This window comes from Bubalus bubalis, chromosome 2, assembly GCF_019923935.1.
Source record: "Bubalus bubalis isolate 160015118507 breed Murrah chromosome 2, NDDB_SH_1, whole genome shotgun sequence".
NCBI lineage: Eukaryota > Metazoa > Chordata > Mammalia > Artiodactyla > Bovidae > Bubalus > Bubalus bubalis.
In genome coordinates, this window is record NC_059158.1 from 10837379 (window position 1) to 10862597 (window position 25219).

Consider the following 25219-nt stretch of genomic DNA (forward strand, 5'->3'; position numbering starts at 1 on the left):
TATAGTGAGTTTTAAATGTGGTTAAATAAAAATAATCATTCATCCTCTTACCCACATCAGCTATATTTCAAACGCTCAGCAGCACCGTGTGACTGGTGGTTACTCTAATGAATAGCACTGCTCTCATCTTTGAAATGTTGGCCACACTTCAACCCTCAGACCCATAGATTTCCCTCCAGTTATGTCTCCTGTTTGCGTCACGGTGCACACTCCCCACATTTTTCTCCTTCTCTGGGAAGTTGTCTGTGTTTTCATTTCCATATTGTAGTCATGACTCCCAGAGCCCCAAGTCTAAGTGACAGCCATGGGATTTTATTTACTGCATTGTATTAGATTTCCAACCTTATGTTATTATTCATACTCTGAAATGATGTAAAAACAGATAACTGGGGAAATGCATAAGCAGGCCAGGTCCCAGGGTTTTGTTGCAGTATACTGCTTTCTGTCTGAAAATCCGACTCAGTGTGTGGAGTATAGTGTTTATGGAGACTAATAGGAACCACTCTTTAAATGCTTCAGCTAAAAAGGGATTTAATACAGGGACATAAATGCTTACAAACTTGCTGAAAGTGTTGGGAGAACAAAAGACTCCTGCCCTTTTGGCTTTATATAAAAGCCAAACCCTGTGGCTGTGAGAATGTAGGCACTGTGTTAGCATTTCTGCTGATGCCCAGAGGCTGGTGACTAGGCAGTGAAACTGGGGGCCAGTGGCTGTGGACAGTTGGGCGGGTACAAGCCTCCCATTGGTAGAAACTAAATTGTGTCCAGAACCCTGGATTGGATGGAAGGATGTCTGAGCTCTGGAAGGACCAGGCTTTTATTCAGCTGTTACCCATTAGTGTGACCTGGCTGCTGAACGACTTCCATATCACTTGGTGCAGGCCCTTGTCCAGCTCGGGTTGCTAGAAGCACACCCTGGGGCCCTGAGACCCCCTCTTCAGCATGGCACCATGTATGCTGTCGTGGAGAATCTTTGTCCTTTGGGACGGTCAGAGTCAAACATGGCGACTCTGATGGGAAGGATTGCTATGAAGAGAAAGTTGTCCAGTCAGATTTCTCGGTCAGATTTCTCGTTAAGAACCGATAGATGGCTACAAAGCAATGATTGATGCTTTTTCTTGGGTGGTAGTTACTGTTTCCTGAAGGCAATTCCAAAAAGGGTTTTAGTGTTTTCTGGAGTAAATATGTGGTCCTGGAAGGATAACTAGTTTGAATTGGTAATATGTGAAGTACTTTTCTTTCCCCAGTCCTCAAAGATGCTGATGTACTTACGTCTACCTGCCTTGGTAGGCGGGTTCTTTACCACTAGCGCCACCTGGGAAGCCCAGTTGATGTACTTTAGAAAGAACCCTGTAGTATATTACTACGATAATACTTTTCTGCTTGAATTGCTTACTGTTGGCGTTATTTCTTTGGCAGGCACTCCAGTCTTGTGTAAGGTCAAAAGTAGGATGAGGCGGGGCTTCTCCCTTCCCCTCTCAGGGGATCCACACCTCCTGGTTCTCTCCTGTTGAGTTTCTTGTCTGCCCTCATCGGCCACTGTGTAGGGTTAAACTGTGGTAAAGTGCTGCTTCCTTATGTCATGTATTTAAGTGTTTGTCCCCTTTTTTCACCTGTAGGGCTCCTTGGTAATGGCCAGTCTAAGGGATTAGGACCAGCATCAGAACAGTCAGAGAATGAGAAGGACGATGCATCCCAAGTGTCCTCGACTAGCAACGATGTTAGTTCTTCAGATTTTGAAGAAGGGCCGTCGAGGAAAAGGTTAGTACCCAAGGCTGAACATATTCGTGCCTTAAACCAGGGACTTCAAACTAGGTGCCAGTTTAAGTGGGAACAAACTTGGGCCCACTCACCCAATCTCCTAATTTTTTTCACAGAGGAGCCAGAATTCTGAATTTTTGTATCAAATACCCTGGTTTCTAAACATTGTCCACTAATTATCATAAAAGATGAGTAAAACACACAAAAAATTGTATGAGCCAAACAAAACAAGTTCCTGCTGTAAAAATTGTCCAGAGAGTTGCCAGTTTGTAATTCCTGCCTCTGACGTTCATTTTGATTGGTTTTCATTGGTTGTAATCCTGAGTATATTAGATGGTGTTTTGCCACTACTACAGAGGTGTGAATATGAAGATTTAAATGTGGTGTTTCTAAAAAAAAATTTTCCCCTTGTCAGGAAAGCAAAATCCATTTGGTGTTAACCAAATAAGTAGGTGTGAAATCGGTTCATAGAATTAATTTACCAGCAGGTTTTTAATTTTTTTTGTTGTTTTTTTAGTGACTTTCCTAAATAAGCTTAAGATAGCTTGATCAGGAAGTTGGCTATGGTAGTTTGACAAGAGCTGTGGCTTCATGGTCAGACACTGATAGTGACGTTGTATAATAACACTTTTAGTTGAGTGTTTAAAAATCCTTTTTTAGTTATCTGCCTTATTTCGTGTCTCATGTATGATGTGATTCCCCCCCTGCCCCCATTTAGAATTTATATTTCATTTCATTCCATTTCCGTTCTCATACTCAGTGTTTTCCTGGATGACAAGATTAATTACTTGTTCTTAGAATCTGTTTGTTGGAGAGGATGGGAAAAGGGGAGGAAAATAACCCCCGGTCTGGACTTCTTTGTGTACCCTTTCTGTTACAGAGTTATAGTTACTTTTCAGAAACCATCTTGATGTGTGTGTCTAATGAAGAACTGAATTTGGCAGCAAATTCAGGAAAGGACGAGGGTAGCCATGTGTGGATACTTAAAAATCTGTAATAGATCTGCACTTTGGATCTGAAATTGGAGAGCCATTAGCTGCAAGCCTTTGTTTTCCTGTCACGCAGTGTCTTCCTTTAGAAAACTCATGGTATAGAGTCTGCATTAATTTCTACCACCTTTATCTCTTGCTCCTCAGCACTGCATCTTAGAAGGTGTCCTTGGATTTGTTTTTAGTACAGTTAGCAAGCGTGTATAAGAACTGTCTCTGCCAGTGTACTGGACCTTGTATGCTACTCTTTTTAAAGACACTTGGCTGAGGGTCTCAGTGGAAGCCTTTTATGTTTCAAATGCTCTGCGACAGACTCGGCCCCAATTTGAAAAGTGCATCATCACAAGAGCAGGGGGTTAAAGGATATGTTTTTTTTTTTTAAAATCACATTCGTAAACATATTGGAGTGTGTAATAATCCTATCCATGTTTCCAAACATGGGTGGGGCCGGGGGGACGGTTGTGTGGCTAGCATCATCTTCATCTGTGTTTGGAGAACAGAATTCTGTGATTGTGGTTGGAAGTGACAGTGACCAGTACTTGAGCTTTGTGGCTGGCCATCACCTTCACTTCTGCTGGGATTGGTCAGCAAGAGGCTATTGGTCATCAAGCTTCATTCTCTTGGGGTGGGGGCGGGGAGCCCTTTGTCCCTGGCTCCGGGTGCCTTTCTCAGATGGTAGTGCTGCCGGCTTCCTCTTTGCACGGGACTGTGGTGCTGTGTGGCAGCTGTGTGCAAATCAGTCAATTAGCTTTAATTCTCCAGGGCACCAGAAAAGAGAAACTTTGTTCTGGGAACTTAGGGAAAACTTAACCCATTGCTAATCTGTTTAATTATTAGCGTGCTGAGTACCTTGTTTTACTGAATTAAGGATTCTTGACAGCATTTTGGGGAGTTACAATCACACTCTGCTAGTGAAATCTACCCAGGGATATAGTATAGATTCAGGTTTGACAGGTTAAGCTATATTCAGAGCTGGTCTGGGGTGGCCTGCCTGGCAGAAGGGAGCTGTGTTGTTTACGAAGGGACAGTGTAGTTAGGGCATAAATGCCCTGTGGTGTTGCAGGGCACACAGCAAATAAAAAATAACTTCTTCTACTTCTGGGCTTTCAAAGAGCTCTTTTGATTACTTGTTGGTATTTAGAATGAACATTCAGTATAAACTATATGGTACATGCCCTGCCTTGTCTGGCAGATAATAGGAACTGGAATCCAAGTTCCTGGAGCTTTGTCAATTACTGTCAGACTTCAGTGCCAACCTTCTTACACATAATATACCTTTTTAAAGAAGTTATGTTGTGTCTGCTGATCCCAAGCCCAGAGTAACTACCTAAATGGTAATTTTGAAATGTTGCTTAAAGCATTGGGCAGATTGTTGACTAGATTCTTCTTTTTACCTCATGTCTAAAATACCCAAAAATACTCATGCAGAGAACATGTTCTATGATGGGCATGTTCTCCATTGACATTTAGACTTTCTGGAGGAGAACACTTGAGTCCTAAAATTCCAGAGTCATGGTTTACGTATTTGTTTTGGAAAAAGCGTTACCTCTCTCTTTAGAATGATATGAATGCTTGCATTTTTTGTTACAATTAATTGCTCTTTTTAGGTAAATGTTTTTAGGGTCATCAGTTAATAATGCCTTTTGTCTTGGTTAGAGCAGGGGAAAGAAAGGGAATTTATGTGTTTGACATTAAGAAAAATTGAAATCTTAAGTGTAGACTATGCCAGCCTCAGTTTAGACCTTGCCCTAGATTTCCAGCCTGCAAGTTGAAGCAATTCCATTTTCTGATTGATGCTTGTAACACGTTTCTTAAGTCTTTAGTCAAAACATCTCATGTGTTTGCACTATTACTTTTCTACTGGAAACCCCTTAAGCTGTGTTTGCTCCTGTGTAGTTGCTGCCATTGGATTTACTTAAGTTGGGGTTTTTTTGGCACATAGAAAGCAGTAGAATCTAGAGTTCCAAAGGACTTATTTTCCTGTATTGAGGCAAAAATAAAAGGAATCTCTTAGTTATTAAAAGGTCATCATCTGAAATTCCTCTTTATGAAAGGAAAAGCCAGCCTCTCTAGAAGGTCTCTGCCTGTTGGATGGGCAGAGCAGCCCAGCTGTTGAAGGTCTGGAGGACTTGGCACTGGGGGGTTCCTGGGTGTTGGTTTTCTGTTTCTTTTGATCATTGTGGTAGGTGAGTTTGATAAATTCTGTTTAAAAATGAACACTGTAATTAGTTCTTACTGTTTAGAATGGAAACATTAGAGAGACTTTCAGCATTTAATCAACCCCTTTTTAATTTGTTGGTGGCCATACCTGGCTCCTTACCTCTGCCACCTTAAATGGCTTCTCCCATTACACTTGATCATCATAACATTTGTGTTTCCTGGAAGAAGTATCTGAATATCTTTTAGAAACCAGAATGGACAGATTTTGTCAGTCAGGTGTGGATGGACTGTGAGAAACTTGGAATAGTACTTATGATCAGGATAGGGGTTGTCTGTGTGGTGGAAAGGTGTACCTCTAAATGATCGTTTCAGGGACGTGTCATGGGAACCTTGTATGTGGCTCAGTGTCTAAGAGTATGCATGGGAGCCACACCACATGACTTCTGGTTCTGTCATCTCTTTGTTACGTGCTCTTGGGCAGGTCTGCAATGTCACTGGGCCTTGGTTTCCTCATTTTTGAGACACCTGTGACGATGGTAACCACTTCATGATGGATTTTGTGTCCTGAACAAGTTGATTCATGAAAAGCTCCCAGGTATATAATAAGGGCTGTGTATGAGATACAGTGCTAGCTGTCATCAGCACCTATGACACGTGAATTGCTGTATGGGGACATGCAGACTCATTGAAGACTTCTCAGATGTGTTAAGAGATAGAGTTTGACTTATGCAAATTGTGATTCATGTCTTTTCTCCATGGCGCCACCATCACCACCATCTGTGGGTTGATGGAAAAGTGTAGGCGTGTGTCCCTCTCTCTCTTTTTTTTTTTTTTTTTTTTATTTTGAAGTTACTGAGTCACAGGAAGGACTGTAATGGTAGAGTGTGAATTTCTTCTGCAAAGCTTGGTGTGACCAGGTATTTGCCTACATAGAGTAGGCATGAGGGGGCCAGACTATAGTTTGTGAAGGTGCTGTCTGGTCTATTCACATGTAAGTCACATGTGAATAGACCAGACAGCCCTTGGGGGTGGTCCCTATTCTTAATACTACTTAATACTAAGATGCCCTGACACACTTCAAAAAGCCAAGTACATAAGAGTCTTATGTAGTTTTTTTTGCAAAAAGTGTGGACCATGCCTCTGCAGGGACAGAAATGTTTTCTTTTTGTTAAAGAGCTGCTGTATTTTAGTTATTTAGGCCTTTGGTAGTGTAAGAGTTACGGAGTTCAAAGACAGCCCTGCTCTAGGAGATTGGATTTTGAATGTGGAGTGTTATTTTAAGGTTGAAGATGTGGTGATGTTTAAGTTTTGGAGATGAATATATGTTCAGGATGATGAGAATTCTCCTAGGCTTTTATTGGGTATTACTTTTATAGCTGAATTGTCAAATTTAAGTTTTCCTTATTTCTGTTCTGAGTTACTGTGTTAACATAAAATACTTTGCTACCTCCAAGTTTAGAAGGAAGATAGACCCAAATGCATAGAATACTTGCTTGGCAGCACTCAGTGTAAGAAATAGGAGTTACTCAGTGTGACCCTCAGTAAGAATTAGAATTTTCAAAGCCTTGATAGTTTTTACATATTTGTTGAACAGAATGCACTAGTAGTATAGTTTAATGTCAAATGCACTATTGAATTCAGACCTATCTTTGACTGAAACATATTTTCTATTTACAGGAAGTAGAAAAGGGGCAAAATTGAGGAACTGATTATTATGTGGCACCTTTAATAACCACAGAAAATAATCTGTAGATTTAAATAAATGTAAATAATGTAAATGGAGCCGGGTCTAGCCTGCTTGCCTGCACAGTTTACCCACACAGTTCTCATTTCTGGTGCTCCTCTTCCCTTCCTATTGATCTAAATGGCTTTTTGTTATCATTTTCCGTTGGGTTCTGGTTGTAGGGCTTTAACATTTCTAATTTCTGCTGGTGTGGGATGAATCTTTCAGGTTTTTTTATGTCTGATATGGTCTTTCTTTCACCCTCACTTTTTAAAAATCTTTTTACTGGGGTTGTAGAATCGCATGCAGTTGTAAGAAATTCTCATTCATTTTTGGAAGGTATTTTTGCTGGGTATAAAATTGTAGGTCAATAGTTCCTCCTCCTCCCCTCCCCTGTGGAATTTGTTGAAGGTACAGCTCCACCATCTCCTGGCTTGTAGTGAGTGTCCAGCAAGAAACCTACTTCTAAAGATTTTTTGTTTGTTTATTTTAATCTATCATGTAATTGGAGAAGGAAATGGCAACCCACTCCAGTATTCTTGCCTGGAAAATCCCATGGACAGAGGAGCCTGGTGGGTTACAGTCCATGGGGTTACAAAGAGTCAGACATGACTGAACACGCACACACCATCACACAGTATGCCTTCATGTAGTTTTCTTTGATTCTTGTGTTTGAGGTTCATGGAGGTTCTCAGTTCTGTAGACGTCATCAGTTTTGGAGAAGATTCTAGTAGCTACAGTTTGCACACGTGTTCCCTGGCTGGGATCTCGGGTGCACGTGTATCCAGGCACTCCAGGTTGTTTTCACAGCTCATGGGTGCTCTGTTCATTTTATCCCAGTCTTTTTCTCTGTGTATTTCATTTTAGATAATTTTGGTCTAAAATCTGCAGACGTGTATTTTTCACCACAGACATTGTTGTCTTTTTAATTGTCTTTATTGTCTCTCCTGATATAGCTTAATCTTTTCTCTACCTTCTTAAAACATAGGAAATGGAGTTATAATAGATGTTATTAGTGTCTTTGTCTGCTAATCTGTCATCTGTGTCACTTAGGGGTCAGTTTGGCTTAATTGATGTCCCTCCACTCAATGCAGGTCATGTCCTCCTGCTGTTTTGCTTGCCCTGTGGCTCCTTGTTGGATGCCAGGCATCATGAGTTGTCGTCTTCTTTTGGGTTCTGGGTATATTAGTGTGTCTCTGACCCTTCTCAAGCATTGCTCTAGGGTATGATTAGGTTACCAGGAAACTTTGAGCCTTTTATGCTTTGTTAGGTAGGGCCAGAGAGCAGTATTTGGTATAGGGATAAGTTTTCCCAACTGCTCAGGGAGAACCCTGTGTTATGTGTACCATTTTGGCAAAGCATGGTTGTCAGCCCTGTGTGGGGTTTGGAGAGTGCTCCCTGTGGTCCTTTCTCGTGGTACTTTTCCTTGGGTACTTCCCGCACATGAGTTTTCACTAGGCCTCAGCAAGTGCTTGAGGAGGGTCCTCAGCAGGTTCCAGAGTTTCCTGTCTGGCTTTGGCTTCCTCAGTGCTCCACCCTGAACATTTGTTCCTCCCCGAAGTCTCAGTTCCTTCTCCCCAACTCGGGGATTCCTCTGGATTCTTCTTGCATTCCCCTCCATGTGCTCTGGCCTGAAAATTGTCTCTGGGCAGTCGTTTGTGTCTCAGGAACCACAGGGTTTTGTTGTGTGATGCCCATTGTCTCGTGTGGATTTTCACTTCTTCAGGCCAGGGGGGATTCCTGTCCCTATCGCTCTGTCTTGGCCAGAAGCAGAAGTTCCTATCTGTTCTTTGAATGTTGACTGAGAGAAGCAGCACAGGAAATGTAACCACCATGTTTGCACTTTGTCTTAGTCACAGTCACAACCTTATGCTTAATTAGTCATCAAAAAAGAAAAAAAGTGAATTGCATAAGTAGGCCCTGATACAATCAAAGGGAAGATTTCAAAATAAAGAAGCAGTTGACTTATAAATAGAAAATCTCACTCCATCCAGAGCATGTTGGTAGTAGAAATTCATCGGAGGCCCTAACTGGCTTGTTGGTAGTAGAAAATCATCTGAGGCCCTAACTGGCTTCTGTTTCAAGTGACTGTTCCGGATAAATCCATGATGACTTTGTGATGATAGTGGGCCCTTCCTCCATCCCTCTGAAGGTTATGCTTTTCACCTGGTTGTTGGGTTTAAGAGGCAAAGGGGGTGGTGCCTGCTCAGGGCATTCCTTCTCTTTTCCTGCTGTTCAAGCTTGGAGGGGAGATTGCATCTCTCAGCTCTGCATACCCTGATTAAGTGGCCACCAAGGCGAACCTGAAGGTCGGTGACTCCAATGGAATGGTGGAGAGCTGCAGGAGCCAGGGTTCTGACTGTCCACTGCAGGATGGCATGTGCTGTCAACACTGCGTGTACGCCGCCCCCACCCCATCATGATTAGGTTCATTCTTCCCTGTAGCAGCATCCCCAGGCTTTGTTCAGACCTCTCCGATCCCACTCAGGATACTGGCAGGCTGTTCAGGAGTACTGTCCTGCGTCCTCCTCGGTGACATGGGGCCTGGCCCTGGTGTCTGAGGAACCGTGGAAACTATTTTAATAATCAATATAATGTCTGACTGGTTTTGCACATGACATCATTCATGGAGGTTTATGGGATTTCCTGTTGCCTCTTCCTCTCTTGGAATTTTAACTGGCAGATTGTTACCTGTGTGGTGTGATTTGGGGTTTCAGAACAATCTTTTACGTTGCTTTGGTTTACAAGAAGCAGACCCTTTTCCCATTTAATGAAGCGTCTTGTGGAGTCCACCCGTGTGTTGCTTGTCCCACGTTAGGTCCTCTTGACTATGCACATGACTAGTGTCCAAAAAGAGTGTAAACAGTCCGTGGAATTCTCCAGGCCAGAAGCTGGAGCGGGCAGCTGTTCTGTTCTTCAGCGGGTCTTCCCAACTCAGGGATTGAACCCAGGTCTCCCGCACTGCAGGTGGATTCTTTACCAGTGGAGCTACAAGGGAAGGCCAAAAAACATGGAACGCTTCACAGATTTGCATGTTATCTTTGCGCAGGGGCCATGCTGATCTTCTCTGCATCGTTCCGATTTTAGTATATGTGTTGCCAAAGAGAGCTATCAGGGAAGTCCCTCGCCACACACTTTATGGAGATGCAGCCCAGATCAGCAGGAGGATCTGGGTGGCTGGGGAGGTGTGGTGGAGCACAGTTGTTGGAGGAGGCAGCAGGTAGAGCTTGGAGGAATCTGGAACTGGGTGGGGACTGAGGTTCCTTGGTGACTGAGCAACCTTGGGCTCTTGTTTTCCAGGACCCTTCTGTGGAACGTGCATGGATTTGTTTGGCCTAGCTGGCAGGGTGGGTTGCAGGTTCCCTTTGGAATGTTTTCTTTGCACCCTCTACCCTGTGCTTCTAGTAGAGGCACACTCGTGCCACCCAGACCAGGGTAAGCAGGGCTGAAGGTGCCCTGTGTGCTTTACTGCCCCCTGGCCTGAGCCCCTGTGTGTTCTCCTTGGTCGGAGAAGGGGGAGGCAGGAGCTGGAGGAAGGGTGTCATTTCTGATCCCCAGCTGACTCTCACTGGCCTGGTTTTCTTAGGGCCATGGTCGGGAGGCCTGGGAAGTCGGGAGTGGAGGAGAGTGTCCCAGGGCTCCTGGCAGTTGTGTTTGCGTGGCATGGTGCTGCCGTCCTTCTCTGGGCTCCCTGTCCTCAGATGCAGGGAGCCTCCTACCTGCTTTCTCCAGCCCATCCTCTCCTGGGAGAACCTTTCTGCCGCTTCTCTCTGTTTTCCCCTTTCTGGCCCTGTGGACACGTGGCTTTAGCCTCCTGACCCCGACTCCTGACTTCACCCCTGGCCCAGCACTGTTCCTAGGTGTATTCCAGCACCATGGCTCTCAAATTCCACAAGGCCACCAACCCCAGGACCAGAAAGCAGCCTCCCAAGGCCTTGGTGTCTGTGAGATTTTCTAACCTCTTGGAGTGATGCAGAGTCCCTGGATAGCACGTAAATATGTGGAACTGTTGTGGATGCATGCCTGATGGCAAGTGACACCCCTTGATCTTATCAAGTGCCAGCTGGGTGGGAGACATCACTAATTGATCCTCTCAGTTTAGATGGTTTAAGGTGAGACGTGTTTTTTTTCTGGCATGATCTTTTAACTAGACCTTTGATTCAAAATAGGAAGAAGAATTTTTTAGAATAGACTGGCAGCTCAGTCCCCTTGGAGAACCTTTCTGTTGCTTACCCCAATTTTTCTTAACTCTCCATGGTAGAGACAGTCTTCCAAAAGAATTGGCCCTTAGCAGGGCAGCAGTGACAGGTATTTATGTGGCACTTGCGGTGTGCTGGCCACTATTCTAAATACTCTAAATTGTTTCCATGTATTAGTCCATTTGATTCTCACAGCAGTTCCTTTTGATGGGTCTTTGACCCTGATTTCCATGTTATGAATGAGAAAACCAAGGCACAGCGAAGGGCTCGGGTGTGCTCTGCTAAGAGGTGAAGCTCCCAGGTTATTTCAGGATCCAGTCGATGGTTTCTAAACCTTGAGGGGAGTAGTAAAGAGCCCGCTTGGACTGCTGCTGCTGAAGAGAGGTAGACGAGCTCTGCTTTCAAAATACTTGGAGAGGCCGGAGGATGCTGTGTATGTTAGTCACTCAGTCGTGTCTGACTCTTTGAGACCCTGTGGGCTGTAGCCCGCCATGCGCTTCTGTCCATGGGATTCTCCAGGCAAGAATACTGGAGTGGGTTGCCGTTTCCTTCTGCAGGGACCTTCCTGACTCAGGGACTGAACCCAGGTCTCCAGCATGGCAGGCAGATTCTTTACCGTCTGAGCCACCAGGGAAGGATTCTGAGGGCTGGGCAAAGTGATGCCTTTTTAACCCTCAGAGGAGTGGGAATCTCAGGGAAGCAGGGGCCAGAAGCACTCATTTCTTCAAGGTTCCAGTTGTTGCCAGGTCACAGGTGGATCTCAGAGATGGTAGATTCAGCCTTATTTTCTGCTGCAGGAAATCTCCACTCCGGAGAGAAGCAGCAGATCATTTCAAATGCAGCATGTGGAGCACTGTGGAAGACATGATGTCTGTGGGACACTACGGGGTGTCTAGGGGAGTTGGGCCAACCTACAGCAAGGTGACACGAACACTTAGTTTTTCCTTCTGTAGACTCTTCACTCTTTTAGGCTGTTGATAGACCTTGTGGGGCAGCCCTGTAACTTCCAGACAGAGGGTGTCTGGAGCCAGCTTCTTGGCCGAGATCACAGGGAGAGACAGTCCCAGTGCCCTGAGGGCAGTCAACCCCCAGCTGATGTGGTGGCGGGGCATCCATTCCGCGCCAAGCATGCTGGATGGAGGGCTGCGTGCTGGCGGAACAGACCTGCGGAGCAGGGTGAGGCTGAGCCTTGAGGCCTCCTGGGGTCTCTGTGCTCTGTAGCAGGCTGCTTCTGGAAGGCCTGACATTGACCAGAGGGCTGGAGGGGGCAGGATGTATTTACTAACTCTTCTGTGCTAACGCTTCCTAAGGTTTCTATACTCACACGTTTGAGAGAAGAGGTTGGTATTCTGAGGGGGCCCCTGTGGTTGTAGGGGTAAACTATCAGGCCCCAGTCCAGTTTTTCTGTCTTACAGATGCCTCAGGATTGCCACTATCATAGCAGATCTAAGCAGTCACCTGTACTGAGAGTGGGGTGCACCCCACACCCCACCCCGCCTTTCCCGGGCCTGCAGAGAGGATGCAGTGGGCTGAGGGTGGGTGGGCTTCGCCTTGGACCAGCCTAGGGAGGCATCCTTGCCCTTGTAACAACTCAGGTGTTTCTTTGAATTAAACATGGTGATGTATCGTGGTAATGTAAGTGGGTGCCTGCTGAGCTTTGAGCTCTGGTCTCCTCATCCCTCTAAGCCAGGATGTGCTGAGAGACGGGGAACGCACGTTAGCTGGGTGCAGGTTGAACAACAGCGTTGTCTTCTCTCGATGAGAGGAGGGAGCCCATGGCCTCGCTGTCCTCACCGCCTCAGGGCATCTTGCCAACCCACAGGTGGAACCCAGGTCTCCTGTGTTGCAGGCGGGTTCTTGACCACTGAGCCGTCAGGGAAGCCCTGGTAAATGCAAAACAAACCCCAATGGCAATCGCTTTCTTGTTTTGAACCAACGGAAGAATTTACTTAAACCTAAGAGGGTCTTGGCTGATCAGAAAGGGAGTTGGAGGTATCTGAAAGATACTGCTGTTTTTTCTGGTTTTCATTAGGAGACTATTAGAATAAATTAACCCACTCCAGTGTTCTTGCCTGGAGAATCCCAGGGACAGGGAAGCCTGGTGGGCTGCCGTCTCTGGGGTCGCACAGAGTCGGACACGACTGAAGCAACTTAGCAGCAGTAGCAGCAGAATAAGTTTATGTTGGCTCCATCCTTTCTTTTAAAGTGATGATGGAATTTCCACTTTGAAGCGTATGTTAAAGCACCATATTTCTGGCCTGGGTAATTTGGGGTGGGGTAGCGTTTTGCATTTGGAGTAAGCAACACAGTGTGGAAATGTAAAGCAGGGAGAGGTACAGCTTTCTGGCAAGGTGCAGTTTATTTTCAAATTTATTGTTAATTCTAACCTTCCTGGGGGGAAGCGAGTGGCGACCCACTCCAGTATCCTTGTGTAGAAAATCCCATGAACAGAGGAGCCTGGAGGGCTACCATCTATGGGGTTACAAAAAGAGTCAGACATGACTTAGCACACATGCAAATGCTAACTACCTTCCTGGAATTGTGTATTAAGCTTTTTTATTTGTGAAACTGGACCCCTCTTTGCTTAACTCATTATTTTTCCTGCTAGAGAGGCATTCAGTGTAGAGGCGTCTTTGTAGGTGCTTAGTTCTTGTGCATGAGCGCGTTCCTCTCTCCTAAGAGGTCAGTTCACGTGGACTTCAGTGTCAAGGAAGGAATGGGGGCACGGAGGCTTCCCCAGAACGTGTGTGTCCTTTGCAGGGTTAGAGATGGACAAGACCCCTTTGGTTTAATTGGTCATTAGTTGTTGCCCAGGACAGATTATTAGGTACTTGTGGGAAGGGGCAGCTGCTCCCAGAATTTTTTTGAGGTTCCTGGTAAGCACACAGGTTTCTGCCGAATTTATGTGTTTTAAGAAAAATGGTAGCACTTCATTTGAGGCAGTTTTATTTTGGCTGTGGCCATTTCCTCAGAGATCTGATTGCTCGGATATCACTTCCACCTCCCATGCAAATGCTGGTTTAGCATGCTTTGTGGTTGCCACGGAAACTGGGTACCAGTTTCCTTCCTTCCTCTTCTAGGGATGCTCTTCCACCTATTTTCAATAGGAATATCTCTGTCACGTGCTTTTGTCCTCCTTGCCTTTTATTACCCCCAAAGGGCAAATATAAACATGCCCCTGATCTTTTCAGTGGTATCTGACCCTCCCAGAAACGTGTTATCAGTTCATAAGTCGTCCTTGATGAAATTGAGAGCAAGCACGGAGACGCTGCTTCCAGACGTCTCACGTGAAAGGCACTAGGTGCTGGGTTTGGAGCCACCTCGTTTGCAAAGGGGGTGACAGCCATTAGTGTCACTTGTGGTTCACACGTGAGTGCTTGTGCAGGGGTTGTCAGACACGGCTTTTTATGCAGAATGGTCCTTGATGTCAGCACCTTACTTGGCTGCTTAGCAGCTCAGTTAAAAGCAGTGCACATTGTTGCGACTGAGATGAGAATAGCCTGTTCTTGTCACCCCCACCCTACAGTTCCCCTCCTTCCCTTCATTTGGAGAGTGAAATCGACTGGGTAGAGGGATGCTTGGCTGGAGGGATTCTCAAATACAGACCAAGGAGGGAAGACAGCAGTTTCAGTGACTTGTCAGCAGCAAGCTTTTGGTTTGTTTCTGCTATGAGAAATTCAGAAATTTAAAGAAGAGATCATAATAATAGATGGGGCTTTACTCCCTGGAATTAGGTAAATACAGGGCAAGAAATTACGCTCAGGTGCGTTGATCTGGAAACAGAATCTTTCCAGAGTGTAAGCCTCCTCAAATGACTTGAGAGCTTCTCCCACTAGCTCACAGCCCATCCCGGAGGATGAGTGTGGGCTCAGCAGTGTCCGTCTGAGGTGGTGTTTGGGTGGGGGTTGGGATGGGCACTGGGTGATCATTGATGTGTTCCTGCGCTCACTTGACGTTCAAGTGACTTTCATAGGGTTTGGCCCTCGGCTCCCTCACAGATGGGCCCGTCCTTGTTTATCTTTGTGTCCTCTATGTATCCCCAGTGGCTGGCGGAGTGTCTGGTATGTTTGTCTGTTTTTGCGAAGGTAAACACATTCTTAAGAGTAGCCAAATAGAGTGTATGGAAAGGGAGTCTTCCTAAAGGAGTCGTTCTGTTCGGGGAGCATATTTTCCTCTCTGGATCATCCAGATCTTTCATGTCCTCTCGGCGTATTGGAAGGTAGGTGTGTGTACTTGTGTGTCTGTCTCTGTGTTGTGTGTGTCTGAAGTGTTGCCCATGTGTATTTGTTTGAAAGGGTTGGGAAAGACTAGAGCACACGACACTGGTTTGTGGTATAGAAGACTTATCTTCTGTCCCCTTCCAGCTTGTTTCTCATCCCTTCTTGTTGCTCCTCTGGTTCCGTAACGTCTCTTGGGTCCAAAATTCTACACCCGTCTATACAGAAACTGGACTGTTGCTTGTAAAAATGACTCCTCGGGGCCTCTCTTGTGACCTCTGATGAGGATATAAGCAAGTGCCTTAACTTCTGCTTTCATGGCAGGTTCTCAGATTACTGCAGTATTTTGGTGACTGCATTTATGCCAGCAGTTGTTACTTGGTGATGCCAAGTGAAGGGGCAAAAATGCCATCCTGTCTGTAGGCCCTGAGGCTGTAGCTCAGTGTTGACTTCTGTTTCCTAACATCTTTAGTATTTTAAGATACTTCACTGGATCGTCGAATTCCATGATGGCAAACATTCTCTCAATGATGGTGGTAAATATCCTTGGCTTTTCCTTACCTGTTATCCTCTCCAGTCTTGGCTTTCCCAGAGGTCGAAGACTTGACTTTATGTCTGTCTGTGTTCTTGAAGTGGAGTTTTTGAAGAAAATTTACTCTGTAAAGGTTGAATAGTGCATATAATCACTTTATAGAAAGCTTCAATTACATGGAGTTGGCATTAATGTTAATTCCTGGTGTTTACCATTTATAAAATGTAGAGAGACTGAAAACAAAAGGAAAGCAAGAGCCAGGTCTTAAAAGTGAATCTTTGTCCTGTTGCTCATACTTGGTTTCAGACATATCTGGAGACGAATGGAGAACTTTTTGAGATGTTGCTTCTTTCACAGGAAGTACTTTTTCATAGCATATTCTTTGTGGAGTATATAACAGTATAATAGGCAGCTGCTTTACTGAGTCAAGTAAATTGTTCTCTGATAATATAACTAAAAAATAACATGAAGCAGGCATTGGCTCTGATGTTTTCTGGTGTAAATCCATTTAGTGGTTATTGGTGGTTATCTCGTGGGAAGGCCATTTTTGTCATTGCCTGCTTATCTGCCAGTGACAGGGTTCCTGGGCCTTCTTTCTGAGCCAGAGCCCACTGTGGCTGCTGGAGCCTCTCAGGAAAGGAATGGTCTGTAGAGGGTGCTTCAAGTAACCATGGGCACGATTCAGGCCAGTCTTGTGGGGAGGGGGGTACTTGATGATTACCGTATGCTGTATTCATTAACTCACACGTTGTTTTTCCCCCTGTTGTCCTGGAACTGTGCATGATGGGAATCTAGCAGTTTTTAAATGTATGCTGTTTTCAGTCCTTTTTTCTCTAGAACATAATTGCAAATTTGTTCAGCCTGTTCCTCTGCCCCCAAGAACCGCATTGGCATCCATTGTGACAGCCTGCAGACCGTTGGCACTGTAGTCGGCTTGCTCTTCTGGCAAATGCCGTTGTGTAATGCGGACTGGCACTTGGCCCTTCTGGAGCTTGTAGTTATTCCCCTTTGGAGGGGTTGGAGCTCTTTGGCTGTAACGTCTCCCCTGATTCTTCATTTCTCAGGCCTCCTGCCGTCCAGTTTCATGGAACAAGGCCGGGGTAAATAGAGCCCTTCTGGATCATCTGAATGTCAGATCATCCTGGGCCATAGATGAAAAATCTAAGGCTTAGGAAGGACTAGGCACTGGGAATCCTCACGGTGAGAATGTCTAGTAATGCTTGCATTGATTTAGAAGCGACTCAAAATGTCCATTGATCTTGCCCACACAGCCGGATTCTCTGCGTCTCCTGAAAGGTACCCTCCTTCCCTGAGTTCCGGCTCTTGTTGAAGCGAGAGGAGGGTGAGGTCGTGCAGCTTTCTCTCGGTGCTGGAGGCCTCTGTGTTCTGAAGGTCGTGGCAAGTGATGCCAGCGAGCACGGGGAAGGCGTGCTCATACCTGCCTTCTCTGGGGCCCTTTCCATCACTGCCGCCGCCTCTACGCCTACTATCTGTGGGGCAAACAAGTGCTTTCCCATGTTGTTCAGATGTCTTTGCTCAAGCCTCAGATGGGCATGCATGCTTAGTTGCTCAGTCATGTTCCACTCCTTGCAACCCCATGGACTATAGCCTGCCAGGCTTCTCTGTCCATGGGATTTTTCAGGGAAGAATACTGGAGTGGATTGCCATTTCCTCCTCCAGGGAATCTTCCTGACCCAGGGATTGAACCCACCTGCATTGCAGGTGAATTCTTTACCTGTTGAGCCATTGGGGAAGCCCTCTCAGATGAGCAGGACACACTTCAGTAGGTTGGCAGTTTGAGAATAGATACTTGCTCTTGCCCATCTTCATCACTCTGCTGTATTTGCCCAGACAGATACTTTAAAATTCATACTTAAAACAATGAAATTTTACACAAAGGAGGTATTGAAAACGGGAAAACGGCCCGTATAATTTTCTTTTTCACTGAAGCAATGTGAGAAATGAAGGGACTTAGAGATGTCAGTCTGGAGAGTGACACCCATGGGTTTCCCAGAGAGGTTCTGTCTCCATTGTTGATCCTTAATCTAGGAACCTAGAAACTGCTTTTGTTGAAAGCCCCTTGAGCCAGTAGCCACACATGCCAGAGGGAAGGGACACACTTCTCTTAGCAAATAAAAGCAGTCAGGAGCCTGTTCCCAGGCACGCCTGGCTAAGTAGGCAGGCCAAGCCCGCTGAGAGCAGCGCCCATTGATGGTGCCACCTTTGAATGTAGAGTTTATCAAAGAGTGAGAAGACATATCCAGAATTAAAATCACTTTGGACTCAATCTGATCTTGTTCATTTAAAATAGGAAGTAGATCTTCGACACCAGTTGCCTCACCATTTAAACGGGCCTCCGTGTCCAGTACCACCGACAGGACTCCCCTGTAGCATGGTGCAGTGGAGACAGCCGAGGTGTAGAAACAATGGAGGTACTTGCTAGTGTGCTGTTGACAGCCACCTCAAGTCTCTGCGCCTCCCTTTGATTGTCTGATCAGTGGTGACCACAGGACCTTACAGGGCTGGCTGTGACCCACCCGAGTGTGTAGAGAACCCCTGCAGGACTTGTTGAAACACAGCTTGTGGAGTGTCTCACTCCTCCCCCACCAGGTTCTGATTCCATTGGTCTGAGGTTTTGCATTTCTAATGAGTTCGCAGGTGATTCTCCTGCTGCTGGCCGGTGGATCAGTCCGATAGCCGCTGGACTAAGTGCTTTCCATGGTTTAAAGCTCCGGGCATATTGCTGTCCTTCACCAAATACTAAAGAACTGTTCTCTGTGGAGTCACTGTGTGAAAGGCCAGAAGTGATGCCCACGATTCAGAATCTGGGAGCCGTTAGCTGTCATTAGGTAGGTTCAGCCTTTGCTCCCAAAAGACTTGATCTCTCAGCCGTATTCTCCCCTGGTCTCCACTTGATAGTTTGTGTGACTCCTTTAGGTAAGAATTTCAGTGAATCGGAATTTTCTTTCCTTTGGTGATCATCTTCTTGTTTTCTGCTTTGGGTTCACCTTTGAACAAACCTTTACTCAGCCCCGTGGGTGCAGCGTGGTCCGATTCATCTTTCTGCCCTCTTTTTCCCTTTATAGAAAAAGTTGGGGCTTAGGCACTCTTGCCATGCCTGCTTGAGATGACGGCTTTTGAGGTCTTTGTCTTGATATGTCTCCAGACAGTTCCTTTCTCAGTTTGTTCATCTGCCTTGTGCAGAAACAGAACCGTGATGTCGTTCCTTCCCTTGCGGTTTATTTGAAATTATTTATAGATAGGTCGCTGGCTGCACGCTACCTCTTCCCCACCCCCACCTCTTTTTTTTTTTTTTTTTCTGGTGCAATTTGACTTCCGGTAGTTGTTTCTATGTGGTATGTGTGCCCTACCTGAGGGCATACTGAATGGAAGTGTTTTCCTGCTACCAAAACAGTCACCAAAGTGGACAATGGGCTTCCCTGGTGGCTTAGATGGTAAAGAATCTGCCCATATTGTGGGAGATCCAGGTTCGATCCCTGGGCCAGGAAGATCCCCTGGAGGAAGAGATGGCAACCCACTCCAGTATTCTTGCCTGGGAAATCCCACAGACAGAGGAGCCTCGTGGGCTTCGAAGCCCATAGGGTTGCAAAGAGTTGGACACAACTGAGCCCCAAAACTGCCACCACCCCTGTGTTCCTACAACTGATTTATTCTTTAGTTTCCTACTTAGTATTCACGCATGGCGTCTGGCTGCCAGTCAGACAGCGCGATATCCGTCCCATCCCTGTTCTCGTGATTCTACCAAGCCTTTTCCCCGCAGCCCTTCCAGGGCCTGTGTGTGAATGTGTGTGTGCACGACAGCGGTGGAGTGGGGATGACAATATGTACACACGGAGGTGCCAGCGCACCTCTCGTTCTCGCCCTGATTCCACACGTTCCAGCTTGCACAGGATTTAATTTAATTTATGCCCAGCGGGGGAATCTGCCCGTAAAACACCCACACCTCCATGAGTCTGTCTCCGCCGTTCACTGTGTGCCCAGCAGTTTCTGTGTCTTACAAAACATGTTGTGTTTTAGATCAGAGGAGGAGAGATGACACTAACCAACCCTGTCGCTGTCCCTTGGAGCACAGAATCCATGCTTCTAGTCACGTTTGCCGTGAAAGGCAGTTCTATATCCTGATGTTCTCATTTCCATTTTCTCAGCGGCTTTATCTTTTAAAATGATATTGTTGTGTTTTCCGCTTGCGGGTTTCATTTTGGGAGCGGAGGTGCCTGCAAGCAAGTGTGCAGGAGAGTGGGGTGGAGCCAGAGGGTGGGGTGGAGCCAGAGAGTGGGGTGGAGCCAGAGGGTGGGGTGGAGCAGTTCCCCAGAGGAGATGACTGGGGAGAGGGAATGTCATAGAATTCTTGCAAGGGCAAATAGGGTCAGTTCTCCTCTGTGTTTATTTTAACCACTGTCAAGTGTGGAAAGGAATGCATTGGTTTACAGTCACCATGACAACAGAGGCTCCTTCCCGCTCCCTGCCCCTCAACAGGCAATGAACCCATTCATTTATCCAAGTGCCTCAAAATTCCATTATGTGCATTCCATGGGCTGTTAATTCAAGTATTTTGACAGAATGTTGTTGTGTGTTCGCTAAGAGTATTCAGTAGTGGCTTAATCCTGTTCACGTCACCAAATACTTGTCTTGAGCCACTGTTTCCTCATCTCTCTGGGGGCCATGAGAAGGTGGACGGTCAACAATAGAACAGGGTTCCTCAGCTTTCTGTATCTGGGACGTTTCTTTGACGTTTTGTGGTCTGTCTAAAATTTTTTATTTCTGCTCCATGAATAGATTTGGGTTTGTTTTAATAGAAAAATGCTTGATTTAATACCAAGTTAAATCTTTCATTCGGGCTAGTTTGTTTTACATTTCTGGGATGTTCGGTTACATGTGAATGTTAGTAACTGGGTCCTGTCCTGTCTCCCTCTCCCCACCCCCAACCCCCCGACTTTATTGAGATATAATTGACATATAACCTTGTGCAGAGTTCAAGGTGTACAGCCTGATCTGGTGTATGTATATATCATGGAACGATTACCACAGTAAGGTTAGTGAATTTGTTGCCTCATGCACTTTCATTTTTTAAATGCACTTTTATTGTTTAATATACTTTTTCAAGTATACCATATAGTATTAACTATAGTTGCCATGATGCACATTAGATCACCAGAACTTACTCATCTTATAAATAGAAGTTTTTACCTTGGCGGCCCCCGCCACCCCCAACACACACACACACACACACACACACACACACACACAATCGCCAATCTACTCTTACTTCTCTGAGTTTGGTTTTTTAGATTCCACATGTAAGGATCACACAGTGTTTCTCTCTCTCTGTCTGATTTAGTGTGATACCTTGGGCCACCATCCATGTTGTCCCAAATGGCAGAGCTTCCTTTTTTATGGCTGAATAATATTCCAGCATACTGGTAGCACATGTGTTCTTTATCCATTCGTCCTGTAAATAATGCTGCAGTGATTATGGGGTCGCAGGCATCTCTTTGAGACAGTGACTTCATTTCCTTTGGATAAGTACCCACAAGTGGAAGTGCTGGATCACCTAGTCGTTCTGTTACTTTTTTGAGGACTCTCCGTGTTGTTTTGCCAACTTACAGTGAAGATTGCTCAGTTGTGTCCGACTCTGTGCGGCCCCATGGACTGTAGCCTACCAGGCTCCTCTGTCCATGGGATTTTCCAGGTAATAGTACTGGAGTGGATTGCCATTTCCTTCTCCAGGGAACTTCCCAACCCAGGGATTGAACCCAGGTCTCCCACACTGTAGACAGATGCTTAACCATCTGAGCCACTAGGGAAGTCTTTGCAAAGTTAGGTGCACCAATTCACTCTCCCAGTGACAGAGTGTGAGGGATCTCTTTTCTCCCCAACCTTGCCACAAAGTGTCTTTCTCAGGACGTTTTTCCCTGTCAAGTATTTGTACTTTGTTTTCACAGTCGCTTAAAATGAGTTAGGTTCCTGGAAGGATGAGAGAGTCTGGAGGGCTGTCCTGCCCTGAGAGTCGTCACCTGCTGTGTCTGTTTCCTTCTGTGAGTTCCACAAAGGTCTGCCTTCAGGCTTTGGGACTGTTCAGTTCACTTCAGTCACTCAGTTGTGTCCGACTCTTTGCGACCCCATGGACTGCAGCACAACCAGCCTCCCTGTCCATTACCAACTGCCGGAGCCTACTCAAACTCATCTCCATTGAGTCGATGATGCCATCCAACTATCTCATCCTTTGTCGTTCCCTTCTCCCGCCCTGTCTTTCCCAGTATCAGGGTCTTTTCCAGTGAGTCAGTTCTCAGATCAGGTGGCCAAAGTATTGGAGTTTCAGCATCAGTCCTTCCAATGAACATTAGGGACTGATTTCCTTTAGGATGGACTGGTTGGATCTCCTTGCAGTCCAAGGGACTCTCAAGAGTCTTCTCCAACACCACAATTCAAAAGCATCAATTCTCCAGCACTCAGCTTTCTTAATGGTTCAGCTCTCACATCCATACATGACTACTGGAAAAACCATAGCTCTGACTAGATGGATCTTTATTGGCAAAGTAATGCTTTTTAATATGCTGTCTAGGTTGGTCATAACTTTGCTTCCAAGGATCAAGTGTCTTTTAATTTCATGGCTGCAGTCACCATCTGCAGTGATTTTGGCACCCCAAAACATAAAGTGTCACCTTTTCCCTATCTATTAGGGGCTGTGGGGGGCTCTAAAGGGCCCCCACTCAGCTCTTGGGCCCATGGGAGCCTGGCTGCTCCCCACACCTCTGCTCTCTAACCTGCTGGTTTTATTGTTTCATTGTGGAGCTAATCAGCCCAGAAGCCCAGGGGTGTGAGGTTGTCTTTGTAGTTGTTTGCTTTGAGCAGGGAGGTCAGGAAGGAATAAACTGTACCTTTCTTCCTGGAAGGCCGTCTTCTGGTGAGCGATTGGTTCCCATGTCTGTTTCTGCCCTGGAGGGGAGTGACTGTGGGGCCGGCTGCCTGGTGTGGCCCAGGCCCTGTCCTATTGCCCTGCTCCATAGGCCTACACTTCAGAGTCAGACGTGGGAGGCAAGGCGTTGCCAGTTCCCTGGAAATCTGGAACACGGGGGTCTGACTTACCTGGTGGCATCAACAGCTCCAACAGTGCATTCTGTTTCTACCTGTAGAACTAATTCATGTAACAGTTTCTGGGCTTAAACTTGTGTAACATAAAAAAAGAAAACAGTAATTTGTGAGGGGAACCCCTGTGGAAAGACCCTGATGCTGGGAAATATAGAAGGCAGTAGGAGAAGGGGGTGACAGAGGATGAGATGGTTGGATGGCAGTGGATGTGAGTTTGAGCAAACTCTGGGAGATGGTGAAGAACAGGGAAGCCTGGCGTGCTGCAGTCCATGGGGTCATAGAGAGTCTGCGTGACTGAGTGAACAGCAACAACCCCTGTGAAGTTAGATTGCTGTACTCTGCATCTCAGATGAACTAATCCATTTCAGAAAGCACTGGATAAAATTTGGGATATCTGGAATTGTGTGAAATAGGAGACAAAGATAAACCTGGGGAGGAGCACAGATGAGGGACTAAACTGGGGAAGTGAATTGACCATCTTTCTGCAACCCAGTGGGTTCCCAGGGTCAGCTGCTGGCCGTCTTTGTGAGGTTGTTATCACTGGTCTCTGAGGGTATTTTGGAGTGGGAGGGGAGAGGCTGGCAATGTTCTCCTACAGGCTCATTTACAGATTGGTGGAGGTGGGGCCTTGCAGCCCTTCCCGGGGCTGATGGATGGCTGGGAGGGCGGTGGCTGGCTTTGTATTGACACAGGGGAAGACCGATGGCTCTTTGATCAAAGAGCATGTTTAGGCTGGTGGAACTGGGGAGACTCCTTCTGAAGTGATTAGCTCTGTACCTCCTGGCCCCCATGGCCTGCCACCTACATCTTTATGAACAGGATTCAGGTCCGTCCAGCTCACATCCCTGGCATTTTGCTAAAGCCAGCTATGGGGGTTGCGGGGGAGGTGCTTGCACTTTAGTAGCTTCTGTGTCTTTGAGTTAATCATCTGGTTGCAGAGACGGGAAGGATGTCGTTGGTTTCCATGATGCCTCAGCACATCACGGGTTCTGACCATTTGGGAAAATGTGACAGTTTTTCTCTTCTCTACCCCCTCCTTCCTGTCATCCCCACAGCACCCTCCCTTAAACTGCGCCTAATGTGTGCTCAGTCGTTCAGTTGTGTTCAACTCTTTGCAACCCCATGGAACTGTAGCCCGCCAGGCTCCTCTGTCCTTGGGATTCCCCAGGCAAGAATACTGGAGTGGGTTGCTGTGCCCTTCTCCGGTGGATCTTCCGAACCCCAGGATCGAACTTGCGTCTCCTGCATTGGCAGGCGGGTTCTTCCTCTGAGTCACCAAGGATGTCCTTAAACTGAGCCTTGGGATTCTCTTTGTCTCCAGAGGTGGCTCACCTGTGGTGATAATGTAGCACAGTGAAAAGAAGTAGAAAGGAAGTTCCCTTGGCTGAGTGTTTCATCAGTCAGTTGAAGAGGCTTATTCGTCTCCTGGCTGCACAGTGGAATGGGAGAGAACACAGGAAAACAGCACATCCACTGTTGGGAAGCATCACAAACGCTGATTATTTCTGGTGTGGGAGGACCCGCGGAAGCTAGGTTTGAGTTGGGGGTTAAAAAAATCTCAGGGGTTAGTCAGTTTTTCAACTTGTAGCTCATAAATGTTGTTGACAGTTCCTTTTATTTTTCTATTGGCGGTTTCTGCTTTCTGTTAAATTATCTCTACTCAAGCATAACCCCCACCCTCAATTTTCACAGTTTATTAGGGTCATGTAGAAACTTTGGGTTGTCTCCATTTCTTTCCCTCCTCTCTCTACTTTCTGTTCACTACCCTTCTCTTTTGTAACACCACGTGGAGAAAGAGTGGAAGCTGCCCTCGTGGAGGCCTTGTGACAGCGTGTGGGACAGCGAGCAGGCGTACCTGCGGCCTTCCTCGGAGGAGAGGAGCCGCATTGCAGGCAGCCGCCCTGTGGCTTCATTGTTTGCTGTTTACAGATGGGAAAATGGGCTCGAGCAGGAAGGATTAATGAAGGGCTTAATTAAACTGGAAGTCTTTCAGTCCTTTGGAGTTGCTGAAGTGATGATGCATACAGTTTGGGGGTTTATTTTGAATCCTGCCTAAGGGGTTGGACTTTCCTCTGGTTGTTTCATGGAGCTCAGTGGGAATCAGAATTTGTCAGGGTATTTGAATGTCCCAGATGGAAAGGGGATAACTAGTCATCTACAGCACCCAGTGAAGGGAAGGGCTTGTTTGGATTTCTGCATACCCCCAGTCTTGCCTCTTGGGGTTTCTGCTGCTGGCTTTGCTCAAATCCTTTGAAAGCCCTTTGAGCTGCTTTTATAGCATCTCAGCAAATACAAATTTAACATCTTAGGAAAGGCATGATTAGTCATCATATTATTAGCAGCAGGTTGTGTTTGTTAAATGGATATAAGATGACGTACTTGATGACAAGGCTCCTGTGAGTCAGACTGACTTTTCCCCTCTTGGAGAAATTTTGTGATGGAAGTGTGATCTAGTCAGAAGACATTGTCATTAGACTCCTGTGGGGGTACGAGTGAGCCACACATGTTTATGGTGGGCCTGTGTATCG

The 25219-nt window shown here is 46.2% G+C and overlaps 1 protein-coding gene and 1 non-coding gene across 8 annotated transcripts in view; one reads left to right on the forward strand and one right to left on the reverse strand.

Moving 5' to 3' along the window:
* JARID2 (jumonji and AT-rich interaction domain containing 2) overlaps nt 1-25219 on the forward strand; it is a 233248-nt gene that overhangs the window by 138260 nt on the left and 69769 nt on the right. For 6 of the 7 annotated variants that reach the window (XM_025265943.3, XM_025265949.3, XM_044927368.2 and 3 more), the window contains one exon: nt 1620-1761. In XM_025265943.3, the coding sequence (XP_025121728.2) occupies nt 1620-1761 (142 nt within the window). Of the gene's footprint in view, nt 1-1619; nt 1762-23536; nt 23946-25219 lie in introns of those variants that run through there. The other variant, XM_044927369.2, reaches the window with a different exon arrangement.
* LOC112583024 lies at nt 9638-9742 on the reverse strand. Its single transcript, XR_003107390.1, has one exon. It is a non-coding gene; the product is annotated as a U6 spliceosomal RNA (small nuclear RNA).